This window comes from Gopherus flavomarginatus, chromosome 3 (assembly GCF_025201925.1).
Source record: "Gopherus flavomarginatus isolate rGopFla2 chromosome 3, rGopFla2.mat.asm, whole genome shotgun sequence".
NCBI classification, from domain to species: Eukaryota; Metazoa; Chordata; order Testudines; family Testudinidae; genus Gopherus; species Gopherus flavomarginatus.
The window spans coordinates 142,150,275-142,166,637 of NC_066619.1; the positions used below are offsets into that span (position 1 = coordinate 142,150,275).

Consider the following 16,363-nt stretch of genomic DNA (forward strand, 5'->3'; position numbering starts at 1 on the left):
GTCACTATCAAGTCTAGGGGGTCTCTGCCAGGGCGGTCTACATGAGTGAGCCAAGCCTGCAGAGTCTCAGTTTGGCATGCCTGATCACATGCGTGCAAGCTGCCATGTGGCCTAGCAGTCGCAGGCAACATCTGACCGTCGTAGTGGGGAACTGGCACAGGTAGCTCACCACCTGCTGGATGGCCAGGAATTGAGATTCTGGGAGGCTCGCCCTCGTCTGTACTGCATCTAGGACCACCCCTATGAACTCCACTCTCTGCGTTGGAACGAGAGTGGACTTGGGAACATTGACCAGGAGCCCCAGTTTGCAGAATAGACTAAATGCCATCTTTACATGAGTCCGAACCTCTTCTTCGGACTGCCCCGCCAGGAGCCAGTCGTTGAGGTACGGGTACACTCGAATCCTCTGTCTCCGCAAGCATGCTGCCACCACCGCCATGCATTTTGTGAATACTCACGGGGCTGCAGCTAGACCAAATGGTAAAACGGCAAACTGATAATGTTCCTGGTTCACAGTGAAGGGCAGAAATCGGCGATGAGCCAGGTGGATGGTGATATGGAAGTACGCGTCCTTCAGGTGAAGGGCAGCGAACCAGTCTCCTGGACCCAGAGAAGGGATAATGGTGCCCAGAGAGACCATGTGGAACCGAGCCGTGATCAGGAACTTGTTGAGCCTGCGCAGGTCTAGGATGGGACGAAGGCCCCCCTTGGCCTTGGGGATGAGGAAGTAGCGGGAGTAGAACCCTTTCCCCGTTAAGTCTAAGGGCACTGTCTGAACAGCCCCCGCCTCTAGGAGGGAGCGAACCTCCCTTTCTAGGAGATGCTTGTGAGAAGGGTCCCTGAAGAGGGACAGGGAAGGGAGGTGTGGGGTAGGCCGGGAGGAAAACGGTAGCATGTACCCAATTTGTACCGTTGGTAACACCCAACAGTCCGATGTAATACTGGACCATATACGGGAGAAGTGGGACAGGTGGTTGGGGAAACACGGGGATGGATCCGGTATGCTGTCCTTCAGCGTACCTTCAAAAGCCTGGCTTAGAGCCCAACTGAGGCTTATGTTGGCCTTAGTTCTGGCTTTGCCTATTGGAATTGTTGTTATTATTGCGTTACCTCCTATTGTCTCCGCCTCGGCTGCAGTAAGGCTCCTGCTGAGGACAAGGCTCTTACTGGTACTGGGAAGGAGGTTGCAGCTTAAAGGGCTTCCTCTGAGTCATAGAATATCAGGGTTGGAATGGACCTCAGAACGTCATCTAGTCCAACCCCCTGCTTAAAGCAGGACTAATCTCCAGACAGTTTTTTATCCCAGATCCCTAAATGACTCCCTAAAGGACTGAACTCGCAACCCTGGGTTTAGCAAGCCAATGCTCAAACCACTGAGCTATCCCTCCTCCCCTGCATATCCAGTGACCTGAGTGTGGCCCTTGAGTCCTTAAAGCTATGTAGCTTCGAATCAGTTTGGTCCGAGAACAGTCCGGACCCTTCGAATGGTAGGTCCTGGATCGAATTCTGGACCTCAGGCAGCAAACCTGACTCCTGAAGCCACACTGAGTGCCACATGACACGCCTGATGCTATTGTCCTGGCCGCTGCATCCGCCAAGTCCAGGGACGCTTGGAGGGAGGTTTTTGCTACGGCCTTGCCGTCCTCCACCAGGGCCACGAACTCCTGTTGGGAGCCCTGTGGGAAGTTGTCCTTAAACTTCCCCACTGATGCCCAGGAGTTGAAGTTATGCCTGCTGAGGATGGCCTCTTGGTTAGCAATCCTCAACTGTAGGTCCCCTGATGAGTACACATTCCTGCCGAACAGGTCTAGGCGTTTTGCTTCCATGGCCTTGGGGGCTGGGGCTTGTTGCCCATGGCGCTCTCTCTTGTTCACCGCCGACATTATCAGTGAATATGGGCTTGAGTGGCAAGACAAGAAGTCATAACCATTTGACGGGCAAAGTACCTGTGCTCCACACCTTTGGCCATTGGTGCACTGGATGCCAGGGTCTGCCATATAGTCGTGTATTTAGACTGAATGGTCTTAATGAATGGAAGCGCTATTCTGGAAGGACCTTCTGGGCTCAGAATGTCCACCATGGGGTCTTCCTGCTCAACCGACTCTCGGCTTGCAACCCCAAGTTATGGGCCACCTTACAAAGCTGTTCTTGGTGGACCTTGTGGTCTAAAGCTGGAGGTCCTGACCGTGCTGTGCCTGCTACTACTTCATTCGGGGATAATGAGAAAGTTAGCTTCTCAGCTTCCTCCTGCTGGTCTTCCTGGTCCCCCTCCCCCAGAGGAGGGGCTTCCGGCTCGAGCTGAGGCTGATGGTCCTGAGACGGCACCGGGTACGGTGCCGGCCTCTCCGGTCTCTCGCTTGGCGAGGCATCAGGCGGCTTGGACACAATAGCTTCCCTTACAGGAGAGCATCGATGCGGGGACCGGGACTGCTGCACCGAACAGCTGGCCCTGGAGGGAGCACCTTGACACTGGTTGTAGGCCCACAGGGTCCAGAAGGGCCAGTGCCCTGGCGGTCCCCATTGTGGTAGCCAGCCAGCTTGTTGTTACCTGTTGTCTGGGGCCTGTTGCGGGTAGCTGTATTGACCCGAGTCAGCGCTAGACTCGGGTGATACCGAGCACGAGGTCCACAGCGGTGCCATCGATCAGTGCCAGCGGGAGGCTGATGACTGGCTTCTGGTTGATCAAGGCCGGGACCGGTATCGATACCACTGCTCTCTTGACCGGGACCGGTGTCTTCTGGACATCTTTGGTGACTACGGGCTTGATTCCTGCTGGCGCTGGTCTTGGGGGAGCACCAGGGAGCGCCATGTGTCCTGCACCGACACTGTGCATTGACTCGTCTCCGGTATTGATACTTCCATATGAGTCAAGGGTAGCTGGGAGACCATGGATTCAGAGCTCGACCGGGACCAACGCTGGAAGCAGTGCCGGGGCGGTGACCTCGAACAGTGCACCATCGCCAGCTTTCCCCTCGACAGGACTCTAGGTCTGGGTGTCAGACGCTTCTCCCTGGCCGGGAGGGAGCTCACCACCGACAACCCGATGAGGACTTTTGCAGCCTCGAAGGTGTCAGGCATAGAGGGCTGGTCCGTCACGCCCTCAAGCCCTGCGTCCACACTAAGCTCACTTAAAGCTGGACTCGGTGGGACTTGTGGAGCTGGTGCCACTGGTGCCGGAGTGGGTGCAGCACACATCCTGCTCTGCCCGGGGCCTGAGATAGTGCCTGTCTCCCTTGCGGGGAGTGTCCACGCCCCTTCTTTGGTTTTAACTTGGGCCGCACTGGGGAGGATGAGCGGTGCCGGGGCCTATTTTGGCGTTCTGAGGCCAACGGCTTATGAAGCTGGGCTGGTACTGGATGTCTTGACGAATCCATGGTGCTCTGCACCAAGGAGGCTGGGGCTGGCATTGGGCCGTCTGGGACCGGTAGCTGCAGTGCGGCCTCCATCAACAGCTGCCTTAAACGAAAATCTCTCTCTTTCTTTGTTCTCGGCTTAAAGGCCTTACAAATCTTGCACCTCTCTGTTTGGTGAGCTTCCCCCAGACAATGTAGACAGCAGTCGTGGGGGTCACTAATGGGCATAGGCTTGTGGCACATGGCAAAGGCCTTAAATCTGTGGGCCTGCAGCATGCCCCGGAGCCTAGGGCGGGTACTGGAGTCCTCCAAGCACCTAATCTATTAAGTATTCAACAACAATGAAACGCTAACTGATAACTAACTGATAACTGCTATCTAGCACTAAGGCTAAGGGAATTGCTTCTCTTACGACAGCAAGAGGTTGTTCCAACGCCATCATGGACGGTACGAAGGAACTGGACGGGGGAGGGCCAGCCAGGGTATATATATGCATGGTGCAGTGTTGCCACTCTGGCAGGGGCCCTGCTGGGAGCCGCTAAAGGAAAAAGTTTCCGACGCTCATGCACACGACGCGCGCGCACCTAATGTGGAATGGACGTGAACAAGCACTCGAAGAAGAATTCTGTAATACTCTATCATGGGTGGGAGAAGGGGTTAAATGTACAATAAATCCAAAGTCCAGAGTATTTCCAGGATATCTGATCCATTTGCTCCTATTTCCATGCATTTCAGACACTTCTGGTGAGACTCAAGGCTTGGCATATCCTGGAGACAGTTCAGACTGAACAACAGGCATTAGTGGCTCCATCCGGAATCCCGAGGAAAGAGGTGACTCTTTTCAAGTCCAAAACTGGACACAGATTCCCCCACTGTTTTGGAGACAATTAAGTAGATCCTTGTGTCCCTCTTCTCCCCAGCTCAGCAGATTGGCTTGTATCTGTAACTGACATGGAACTAGGGCAACAACACGACAAAAGTCCCTGGATCTTCTCACAGTGCTCTTAACTAGGCATACTGGTCTATTATCATGTTCATGAACCCATGGTGGGACCCATATGTGGAAGAAATCCCTCAGCCTTCCTGTGATGTTAGGCCCTTGTACCGTCAGACAAATTATCTGAAGCCTGAAGGGGTTTCCTGCAGTCTGTTACCTCTTCTTTGGTAACATAAAAAGCGAATCCTTTTGTTAGTCTGCCTTTTTTATTGGACTGGATAGTAGGTCCTCGTATCCCTGGATCTGCACCTATTGATCTGAAATTCTGAGGACCTTCTGGGAATCTATTGGACCTCGATTCTCTGAAGACGCTAAGAGTTAGTGGATCTTCTACAACTTCTTCCTGAAAAAAAGTCTGCCGTGAAAAAGGGTATGGCTTCTAACCTGGTGCTGGAGGTCGAATACAATACTCACTGTTTTAGCTGCAGGGGTCTCCGGCCCTCTGCTAAGGCTTCCATTGATAGAATTATATCCTGTATGGTGTCATATATGGACAACATATTCGAGCGCATAACCAGGAGAGAATTGGCCTGCTCAGAGAATTCTCATTTTTGGCCTCTGAAAACCTTCCAAGCTTCAGGAGCCACCTCACTGCCCCAAGGGAGGTGCATGTCACATGTACTTAAGTTATAGTAACCATGAAGGACCTTGTCAGGCATAACTCATTTGTCAAGAAGATCTTTGAGAGCTAGTTCTCCTTCCCCAGGGATTGCTGTTCTCCTTGCCACCTCTGACATGGCAGCATCCACTCCTCAGGCTCTAAAGGAGCACCTCTATGTCTGACCCAACAGCGTGTCAGCCTGCAACATGGGGGTAGAGCCCTGTAAGAGGAGGATAAGAGTCCCCTGGCCCCAGCCAATGCCTCCCAAGTATATGCCAACCTCTAATAATGTTGGCTGGTCCCCTCTGTAAGGGGTTCAGCCTTCTCTTAAGATTGGGGAAGCCTATTTCTCACTGCTCAACCTTCTCCTCAGCCAGGCCTTGCAGACTGAGTGGTGTCTGACTGGACTGACATCTTGAGTGGTATTCTGTGACCAGGACTCAGCTATTTCTTCTCTGCAATGGAGTGGATGGGGGCTGCACTCCTCCTGTTGTCTCTGTCCTGGCTTGCTCTTTAAAAACCAGAAGGCAAAGCCCCAAATCTCTGAAGTCTGGACTGAATGGCAGGAGAGCCCTACCAGGAGGAATAGGAGGAGGTAGCTTGAGGTGTGGTCCTGCTCCAAGTGACAGCTGTAGAGGTTTCTCTTCTTCAGTGTCTCCGCCCATGTGGAACCAAGCTGGGCATAGTCAGTTGAGGGCATGGAGAGGGAAGAGCCCACTGCTTCCTTTCCTTAGCTCATCTTTTTCCCCTCTCAGTGGTAATCCACAATGATGGTTGCTCTTTGTCCTTAATCTCCTACCTGCCCGTGGGAGCTGGAATTCTGATCTGATGGGGTTTGATGAGCATCTGCAGGCAGAGCTACACTCCAGCAAGATGCTCCCAACCCTGCATTTTCTATGAGGACAAAAGTGCTGTTAAGAAGAGCTGGAGCAGCTTCTCCTCTCTGCCCCCAGTCTGCCTGGCAACGGTGTGTGTGTGGGAAGTTGATTCCTGAGGCTGCGGCTGCTGGTACACTCCCTGCTACATGGTGTAGAGAAAATCTTCTGCAGGAAGAAGATTACTACTAGACTTGCTCATCAGCTGGCATGGGTGTGGGTGGAAGGCACTCAGGATCCAAAACAGTTCAATTTGTGGCTGAAACCAAGACATGATTATGAAAGCTACAGAGGGCTTTCCTAGGACCAGTGTCCCTCCTCAAGGCAAGTGCTGTGCATGCCCAAGGAAGGGGCAGAGTTGGATATGTCCTTGTTTTCTACCCCTTTTCTTTATCCTGCGGGCTGGAGATGCTGGGGTCCAAGGAGCAGTATAATTGTTCCCTCTTCTCATCAGCCCTGCACATGGGGCTAAGGCTCATTGGCTTTCAATGCCTCATATGTGCTGTTATGGCAGTCACACATGAAGTGTGCCATGCAGCTTCCTTTAGGTCTCAAGGACCTACTTCTTTCTTCTCTCCTCTGGCAGCCTGCTGAGGGACACCATGTGCTCCACCTACTAATGACTAAGGGATATCAGGACCCTTACATGTGACATTCTCAAAAGCATGTGAGCTTTGTCTCCATCAGATGGCTGGGAGGAACTATAATCCCAAATGTTTGGACTGGTGGAGAACACTGAAAAGAGAAATTCTATTTAAACCATAATTATGGTACATGCCATGTGCCAGATCTGACTTTTGTGGGTGTTCTTTTAGATAAAACAAATTATGTACGGTCACCACATTTACAGGCACTGGCATTAATGAATACTTGCTCACGGATGCTTTGCATTTCACAGTTAATGGAAGAAACAGTGGTTAGATAGGGAAAACACCGTATTATGATCACATTATGGTGCGTATGCCTGAACTCCTATGCGCCCAAGCATGAGAGGGCGAGGCCATTCTACAGGAACATGGAAAAACAACATTTCTGAACATTTAAAAGAAAGCAGTGACAGAACCATGACCACAGAATCATTGAAATGCAGTGCTGGAAGGGACCTTGAGAAGTCATCCAGTCCAGCCCCCTGAGCTGAGGCAGAACCCAGTATTCCTACACTATCCCTGACAGGTATTTGTCCAACTTGTTCTTAAAAATTTCTAATGATGGGGATTCTACAACCTCTTGTAGGAACCTATTCCAGAGCTTCACTATCCTTATAGTTAGAAAATTCTCCTAATATCTAACCTAAATCTCCTATGCTGCAGATTAAGCCCATTACTTCTTCTTCTACCTTCATTGGACATAGAGAACTATTGATAACACATTTAAAGATTCTTTTCTCAACCCATGCCCCCCCCTTTAAAAAAAAACCAAAAAACAACTTTTCCTGCTCAGTCAGGTTTTCTAAACCGTTGATCACTGTTGTTGCTCTCCCCTGGATTCTTTCCAATTGGTCCACATCTTTCCTGAAGTGTGGTGCCCAGAATAGGACACAGTACTCCAGCTGAGACTTCAATAGTGCTGAGCAGAGTGGGACAATTACTTCCTGTGCACCAGACTGTTGACGCGTATTCAGTTTGTGATCTACTATAACCCTCAGATCCTTTTCAGAAATACTACCACCTAGCCAGTTATTCTCCATTTTCTAGTTGTGCACTTCATTTTTTCTTCCTAAGTGAAGTACTACAAAGTACTTATCTTTATTGAATTTCGTCTTATTGAATTCAGACCAGTTAGCCAATTGTTAAAGTCATTTTGAATTTTAATCCTATTCTCCAGAATGCTCACAACCCAGCTTCATGTCTGCAGATTTTATAAGCATACTCTCCACTCCACTATCGAAGTCATTAATGAAAATACTGAATAATACCAGACTCAGGATTGATCTCTGCAGGACCCCGCTATAAACATCCTCTCAGTTGGAAAGCAAACCATTGATAAACCACTCTTTGAATATGGTCTTTCAACCAGTTTTGCACCCACTTTATAGTAATTTCATGTAGACCGCATTTCCCTAATTTTCTTATAATAATGTCAAATGGACTGAGACAAAAGCCTTACTAAAATCAAGATATATATCCCATCTATTGCTTCCCCCCCCATAGTAGGCCTGTTACCCCATCAAAGAAGGAAATTAAGTTGTTTTGGCATGATTTATTCTTGACAAATCCATGCTGGCTATTTCTTATAATCCTATCATCCTTCTAGGTGTTCACAAATGTTCCAGTATTTTTCCAGGTATCAAAGTAAGACTGACTGATCTATAATTCCCCAGTTCCTCTTTGTTCCCCTTTTTGAAGTTAGGTTCTATTGTTTACCCTTCTCCAGGCCTCTGGGACTTCTTTCATCCTTCAAGAGCTCTCACAGATAATTGCTAGTGGTTCCAAGGCTGCTTCAGCTAGTGGCTTATGTACCCTAGAATGAATTTCATCAGGCCTTGTAGACTTGAATATTTTTAACCTATCTAAATTTTCTTTAACCTTTTCTTTCCCCATTTTTGGCTAGCATTTCTTCCCCCATGTTGGTAATTTTAATTGTGTTGACTATCTGGTCACCATTAACTTTTTAAGTGAACCCTGAGGCAAAACAGGCATTAAACACCTCGGCCTTCTTGATGTCACCAATTATTAGTTCTCCTTCTCCACTAAGTAGAGGACCTACACTTTCCTTTATCTTTCTCTTGCTCTTAATGTATTTAACAAACCTCTTATTGCCTTTTATGTCCCTTGCCAGGTGCAACTCATTTTGTGCCTTAGCTTTTCTGATTTTGTCCTACGTACTTATGCTATTCTTTTGTATTCCTCCTTAGCAATCTGTCCATTTTTCCACTTTTTGTAGGATTCCCTTTTGATTTTTAGGTCATTCCACCTTCTCCTAGCAGAGGTCTTGCTTAGTAATACTTTCCATCCTGTAAGTATCACCTAGACAAACCTACCTTCACAGTTTCCAAATCTCCTGCTTTGGATGCTTCTAACAGTCGATAATCCACATCAGATGTGCGTACAGGTGTATTTTCTACAGAAAAGAAAACAAACTCTGATAGGTATTTTGGTGTAGGGCTATATAATTAAGATGCCATTATACTGATAAACTCAGCCTCACACACTTTCTAAATTGACCAAAGAGACTACAGGCACAATTTTTTTTTTAAAGTGCTTAAATAATTTAGCACAGCTTAAGCCCCAATTTCAAAAATCACTTAGGCACTCATGCAGAGCTGCCGACTTTAGAGATTGGAATAAGATTGTACAGTTTTTTACTCCTGGAAGCACTGGAGAGCCAACATAGCAAAAGAGAACTGGACTCTAGAATATGTTTTGGGTAATGATTGTCCAGGGTGCACTCTGATTGGCTAGGTGGGATTTCTTGATGATGTAACAATTGTACACAGTTGTATTAATTTAGAAGGAATAAATGGGCCAGAGGTGTTAACATAACTAAGTTACTGCCTAATATTAAACGGTTTTAAACAAGGTCTGGGGTTTGGTGTACAGAGACCTCAGCCTGCTTAGCACTAAGGCAAATATACTATTAAAAATCTTTTAGAACCTTTTATTAAAGATGTAGAAAAAGAAGAAGAAACAGTTAAAACCTTTGAAACGTAAAGTATTAAATAAAGCTCTCATTTTAACATTTTTTGTTTCTTTATCTTTACTTGGAGAGAGTTTTAAAAAGAAAAACTCCTTGTTTGACAGTCTCTTAGATGGTATCAGAGATGCTAATAACTGTTCCTTTTTTAGAAAAAGAGAAGATGTTAGCTGACATGGGCTCGAGCTGCTTTTATTGCTGCTGCTGTTAAAGTTCTCTCATCCCAGGTGGTATTTGGGTTATAATCTGGCTCCCTCTCTCTCTCTCCGTGGCTTGGTCTGGTCAGAACATTTCTGAAGATCAGGATAAGGAAGGACCATAGTCCCAAGAAATAGAGGAAGTGGCAGCCATGATGGTGACGCTTGCTTCAGTAGCCTCCATCTGTTCTTTCAAGTGTGCTTTTTAAGAATTCTTTTGTACTTTCCCCACAAAATTTCATTCTTTTAAGAACCCAAAAAGTGAGGGATAGCAAAATACATTTTTTGAATGATATTGACTTGAGATATTTTGTTTAGATTAACCAAGTTATTTTGCATTCCTTTCATACTGTGCCCTTCAACATTTGCTATTATAGGTTATTGTAACATTTTATGAATTGTTACATACTTTTTACAGTTAAACTAACAATGTGGGTAAATTTGTAGGCCCAAGTGTCACAACAGCACCAACTGCCAAATTGAAAAACAAAATCTCTCTGCCTCTATTTCCTGGGTCAGTTAAAAAAAAAGTGAATGGGAATGGGGAGGTAATAAAAAAGATGCATTTTAAATATACCTTTCCTTATTTTTAATTGATAGTTAAAAATTACAGGCAGTAGCTCCAAACTCAGCCATAAACTGTACCTCTTCCTTCCTCATCTTGACCAGATGTTGCTTCCTCTTCTCCCAACTGAGAGCTGTGCGGATCTGAGGCGCCTGAGTGAGAAAGAGTCAGTTGGGAAGAGAGGAAGAGGCTAGATGGAAAGGAGTGGGATCTTAGCTGACCCTGGAAAGTTTATTGTCCTCTGGCCACTTCTGCCTGCTGAACTGGAAACGCTAATATTTCAAACTTTACAACAAAATATGAGTTGAAAGTGGCATCTGTGCCACAAACATTTCTGGCAACTGTACTCTTTTCTCCTATCATTTTATCAGAGACTATTTTTCAGAGTGAGAGGACACACTGCTTAACCCCCCATTCAGTTTAAGGAGCTGAGGAATAATTATTTCTGTAATGTAGCCTAATTGGTGATTCTGAGACTATTTCCTACTTCAGGCCAAAAGGGACAGAGCACTTGGGGATGGGGTCTTTTATATGCCCTCAAATTGCAGGCACACTGCCCCAGGGGCCAGTATTCCTAGACGGTTCAGAGGTTGCAGTGCCAAGGAGTATGCTCACAAGAAAGTGGGTCTGCAGCGGTAATTCTTGAAGGACAAAAAGTAAGCTTTAAAAAAGTGTATAAAAAACTTTCATTAAGAAATTTACCCAACAGACCATACAAGCACCTTCTGCAAGTACACAACGAGAGTGATCTGGTGTCATCAAAACCTACACAATTCTCACTTATTTGTGATTTCTAACCAGTTAGTGAAATCCGTTGTTTGCAGGAGAGCACAACTAGTACAAATGGACATCTGAGTTCCCAGCTAGCTGTGAAATTGTGTTGTGTATGTATATTGATTTCCCAGTTCAATCTGAGGTTGTATTTCTCATCTGTATATACCCTGTTTTCTCTTTCTGACACATTCTGTGATGATATAGCAGGCAGTAGGTTGCAAAGCACACAGGCAGAAGATATCCCAGCTGCTGTTCCTGGACCTTGCCACAAAGGTAAATTAATCTGCCTCCCCTTTGTCTCTATGCTGAGGGGAAGGCAGGGGAGAGATGGACAGTGCTAGCTAGGGAGGAAGGTGAAAGGCAGAACCTAGGAACCCACTTGCAAAGGTGGGGAAATGCTCACTAAGAGCAAGGACAGAGGAAACTCATGAAATCCTAACTATCTAGGAATGGGATCAGCACCTCTGCTATGTCCAGAAATGCTAAGTGTGTCTCTTGAGCCTACCCAGGAAGCTAGCAGCACTGGCATATGCCAGCACGGACATTAGTAAGCGATGTGCCAAAAGCTGCTGGAAGGGGATGCAGTAGGCCCACTGCTAGTATCAGCAGGCCTGGGCAGATCATGGCATGAACTAAATTCATTTTTAGAAGGTTCAGATTTTAGCCCTCTCCCTCCAGTAATGATCTGAGTGTGAGTCTATTACCCCATTTCCCTTCCTCCCACCAACAGCGGCTGGAGTTCACCTGATCACAGCCTCCTTAAAGCTTTGAAGTAGGGAGGCTGCAGTGGAGGGTATCTTACTGCTTTGATAGGGTCACAGAACACCACCTGGGATTTGGCTCTTCAGCTGTTGTTCCCTTATCTGCTCTCTGGCCTTCTGCCCTCTAACACCACAATATGGTCCAGGAACGGACTTCAACTGGGAAATGAAGGTAGGATCACAAAAATCAGAAATACCATCTAATTAAATTTGGAAATGGAAATTAAAAACTCCACCAGATTGAGATTTGGTTAAGGAAAGGCTCTGAATATTTAAGACGCTGAACTGAGCAAAGAAACAAAAAGGTACTTACGTTTTAAGAGAAGATAAACAAACAGCATTTTTCTAACAGGAGTTTAGAAAACTTTCTAATTAGCCCATTTTATGAACTTTCATACATTAGAAATTTGTATTTCATGGTCATAATCAAAATCTCAATACCACTTTGAGTAAAGACAGACCTGCCCATGAGGTCATCAAAAAGCTGTTTGAACGGTTGTGATCTCATAGCTGTGAAATATCCCTGCTTGCAAATGGGGGTGGGGGGGGGGAGGAGGAGGAGAAATCAAGAATACTCCAACATAATTTTAACCAATAAATCTCAGTAATGCATTAATGGAGCTAAATAAGAGTCTTTACATCAAACTAAATTGAATATTTAAAAATATTTCTTCAATCCAACATAACAAAAATATGCAGAGATATTTATATGATTTTAATATAAAAACAAGATTAAGACATCTGATTGCCTGGAACACAGAACAAAACAACGCTCAACAACCCTTTGTTGTTCTGAGGACAACACAAAGCACTAGCATGCATCATGTCAGCGTCAATCTTGCAGGGGTTGTGTGTGTGTGTATTTGGAGGAGGGAGATAGGTGCAAAGACACTGCCTTCTGTGTTGAAAAATGGTGTTGCATGATGTCCAAAATTAAAGTTTCCATAGAAGACAAGTAAGTGCTTACTTTTCAAAATGCTTAATTTTAAAGCTTTGCCTTACCTCTTCCTGAAATTAAATTCCTATAATCTCTTTAACAGTATGGGAAACATGATTAATTACTATCTCCACATTTACTCCCTAAATTTTTATTTCTCTTTCTGATTCTCTCTCTAATATACATATATAAAATCACACACACACAGAGATCATATACGTATCTAATGTATACATAGGTACTTATATCCTTTACATACACGCACTTCACAAGCTTTGGTTTTTAAAATGGCACCCCCTTCATATTGAAGTTTTTATTTTTTATTTTTTTTTTTGCTAGAAAACATCCCGCCCATGGTATCATTTAAGTTTGCAATTTTCAAAGGAGGGTAAGGGAAATAGGTGCCCAATTCCAACTGGCTTTCACTGGCTCCTTGCAAATCCCAACATAAAAAAATCACTACCCAATGTTGTTTAATTTGTACAAATAAAAATAATAATAGTGTAATATATATAGGCATGCAAAAAGGCACATACATAAAACGATGGAAGTGCTTAATGAACTACTTGAAAAACAGCGATACTCTTCACTGTTCTATATTTGATATAAACTTTGATTTTATAAATCACATCCAGTGAGTTGTTCTGAACAGAGAATGCGTATTGTTACTGAACAGTCAAAGCATCTGACGTGGGAGTTCAACTGCTTTTACAACAATTGATATATTTTTCTACTCATGCCTTATACCTCAAGACAGCAATAAGAAGAAATATTTAGTGTTTCTAAAGACATTAGGAGTTTAAGCACCATTTAAATAACTCCGCTCAATATATTTAAACAAGTTTTTTCCTGTTGGATAATTTTGTATCATAAAAATTGTCTGTTTACAACTTTGAAAAAACAATCTAACCTTTGTGCCATTTCAGGAATTCCTCTGAATGGTAATTTTAATATTTTGATCTGTGCTTTTTTAACACTTCTTTAAAAGTAACTTCCAAATATAAGAAAACACAACCTTTAGAATTATATGCCAAATACTCCAAATGACTATAGCTAAGATAAGCAGGGAGCATATTTATACATTTAATGGGAACCGCACTTTCGTATCTGTAGACGTGCTCTCTTGAGTGATAGTTCATACTAGGTACGATGCAGCAGCATGTACTCTGGTGACAGACACTGCTAATGTCTGGAGAGATCAACTGTAGGATAGTTAATGGGGGTGGAGTTGGAGAGGGTATGACTCTCACATGCAAAATATACCTGCCTATATTTACTAAAGTATTCTTATTTTGAGTCTTCCCACCACCAATATTAAAAGCTTTAGAAAAATCCAAAATGTTAGAAATGGGACTCAAATATCTTTATAGGCAGGGTCCAGTTATTACATCCTGAGCAGAGGGAAGACAAAATTGCATATAAACACCAAAAGAACCAGTTTCAGAGAAATCACGTTTAAGTCATTACAACTGGGGGGAGAAGATAATGTTAAAATATGAAGTCTATTTCTACCCACCACTTAGAATTTGCTGCACTGCTTCATTTCCCATCTGTGCTGCTGTGAAACCTTGTAAGGAGATGATGGAGGGATCAGAGCCGTAATTCAGTAGGAGGCGACAGGTTTGCAAGTGACCTGCCAAAGCAGCCCTATGTAAAGCTGTTTGACCAAGTGCATCCAGTGCATTCATCTGAAAAATCATTCAGCAATATAAAAATAAGTATCTTTATAATTTCAAGTCTCCACCCGGTCCCACAACCTTAATATGAAAGAAGAGTAACAAGTAAAATTTCAACACATGCTAATTTACTTATAAACCCCACTGCCTTGCCACATTATTAAGACAGAATAATGGCGGATCAATTAAAATATTCCTAATGAAAAGTAATTAATTATTTCAGACTAGATTTCTTAACTTCTTATATAATGCAGTTATTAATTTATGTTGCTCATAAAATGAAACAGGATTACCAGAAAAACCTGTACTTTAAAACTTTATTAAATATTTTGACAAAGTTCACTTGGCAGAATTAATCTTTTTGAAAAAAGTCACCCTTTAACAAAAGTAACTGTATGAGCAAAAATCTAATACATGGTGGATGATTGGTTAATATATTTATCTAACATAAGAATTTCATGCCAGGCCAAGCTGCAAGAAAATTACCATCTGCCATCCTCAGAGGAGAAATAACTCAACATTATCTAATAACAATAATTCAGAAACCCATCTAAAGAGGTCAGATGGAGGAGAATTCTTCAGGGAGAAAAATTAAAGCCTGAAACCCAAGTTCAGTTATCACAAATTCAGTCCATCATCTTGTTACTTGTTAATTCTTTTAACGAAACAGAAATCTAAAACTAACAAAGAGTTTATAAGCAGGCAACAAGGAATTAAGTAATGCAGGAGCTCAGCATAAAGCAATGAATACACATCTCCAAGGTGACCTAATAAAAAGTCTCATCTAATAGAAACCTACCTGTCTGACAAGATCTAATATAATAAGCGAATCTAAACATCTGGAGTTTATGCAGCACATTAACAGAGAAAGTAAGATAATAATAGTCAAGACGCACTTCATGAAAATTTTCAGTAGAACCTTTGTAGCTAATGGCTGTTCATGGCAAATGTAAATGCAGATGTCCAACAGCTTTGTTTTTTTTGGCCAATGTAGGAAACACAAACTGCTTTATATTCTTTGGACACTGTCACAAATAACTTGCCATCACCTTCCAACTGTAAGGATTCCAGGCTTTCAGTTGCATGCATCACAGATGTAATTACTGTACAGAACTCCCATCTGACTTTCCCAAATTTTTACCATGGTAGAACAGAACAAAGTTTTTGCCTTAATTCCTGACTAAAAGTCCTGCTGCACTTCCACAGCAGGTATGTAAAAACAGGAATTCACACCTTAATTTAAACAGTGACTAAACAACAATAATTAGGAGCATAACTAATACAGAGAATATTTGCTATTGGGCAGGATAAATGAAGCCTTATTCACAATAATATGTTTTAAAGTCTATTGGCTCTCTCCATAGGAAGAACAAATGACTACTGCGCGATCTGATACTGCATGAATTTCTTCTTCTAAAACTGAAAGTAGTGCTCATGAAACATTCATGACTGGTAAACCAGAGATTTTTCAGTTCAAACATATATTGGTAGATTGGAAAGTGGTGGACGTGATATACCTTGACTTTAGCAAAGTTTTTGATATGGCCTCCCACAATATTCTTGTCAGCAAGTTAAAAAAATATCGATTGGATGAATGGACTATAAAGGTAGACAGAAATCTGGCTAGATTGTTGGGCTCAACAGGTAGTGATCAACGGTTCGATGTCTAGGTGGCAGCCGGTATCGTCGGTTTTGTTAAGTATTTTCATTAATGATCTGGATGATAGGATGGACTGTACTCTCAGCAAGTTCGAAGATGACACTAAGCTGGGGGGAGAGGTAGATATGCTGGAAGGTAGGGATAGGGTCCAGAGTGACCTAGACAAATTGGAGGACTGGGCTAAAAAAAAAAAAAAAATCTGATGAGGTTCAATAAGGACAAGTGCAGAGTCCTGCACTTAGGAAGGAAGAATCCCATGCACTGCTACAGGCTGGGGACTGACTGGCTAAGCGGCAGTTCTGCAGAAAAGGACCTGGGGATTACAGTGGATGAG

At 43.9% G+C, this 16,363-nt stretch overlaps 1 protein-coding gene across 1 annotated transcript in view; it reads right to left on the reverse strand.

Annotated features, from left to right (window-relative positions):
- Positions 1-16,363, reverse strand: part of TNKS (tankyrase) — a 302,779-nt gene that overhangs the window by 78,153 nt on the left and 208,263 nt on the right. Inside the window, exons 12-13 of the mRNA XM_050948206.1 lie at positions 14,210-14,381; positions 8,807-8,886 (exon numbers count right to left, since the gene is read on the reverse strand). Coding sequence (XP_050804163.1) covers positions 8,807-8,886; positions 14,210-14,381 — 252 coding nt within the window. The remainder of the gene's footprint in view (positions 1-8,806; positions 8,887-14,209; positions 14,382-16,363) is intronic.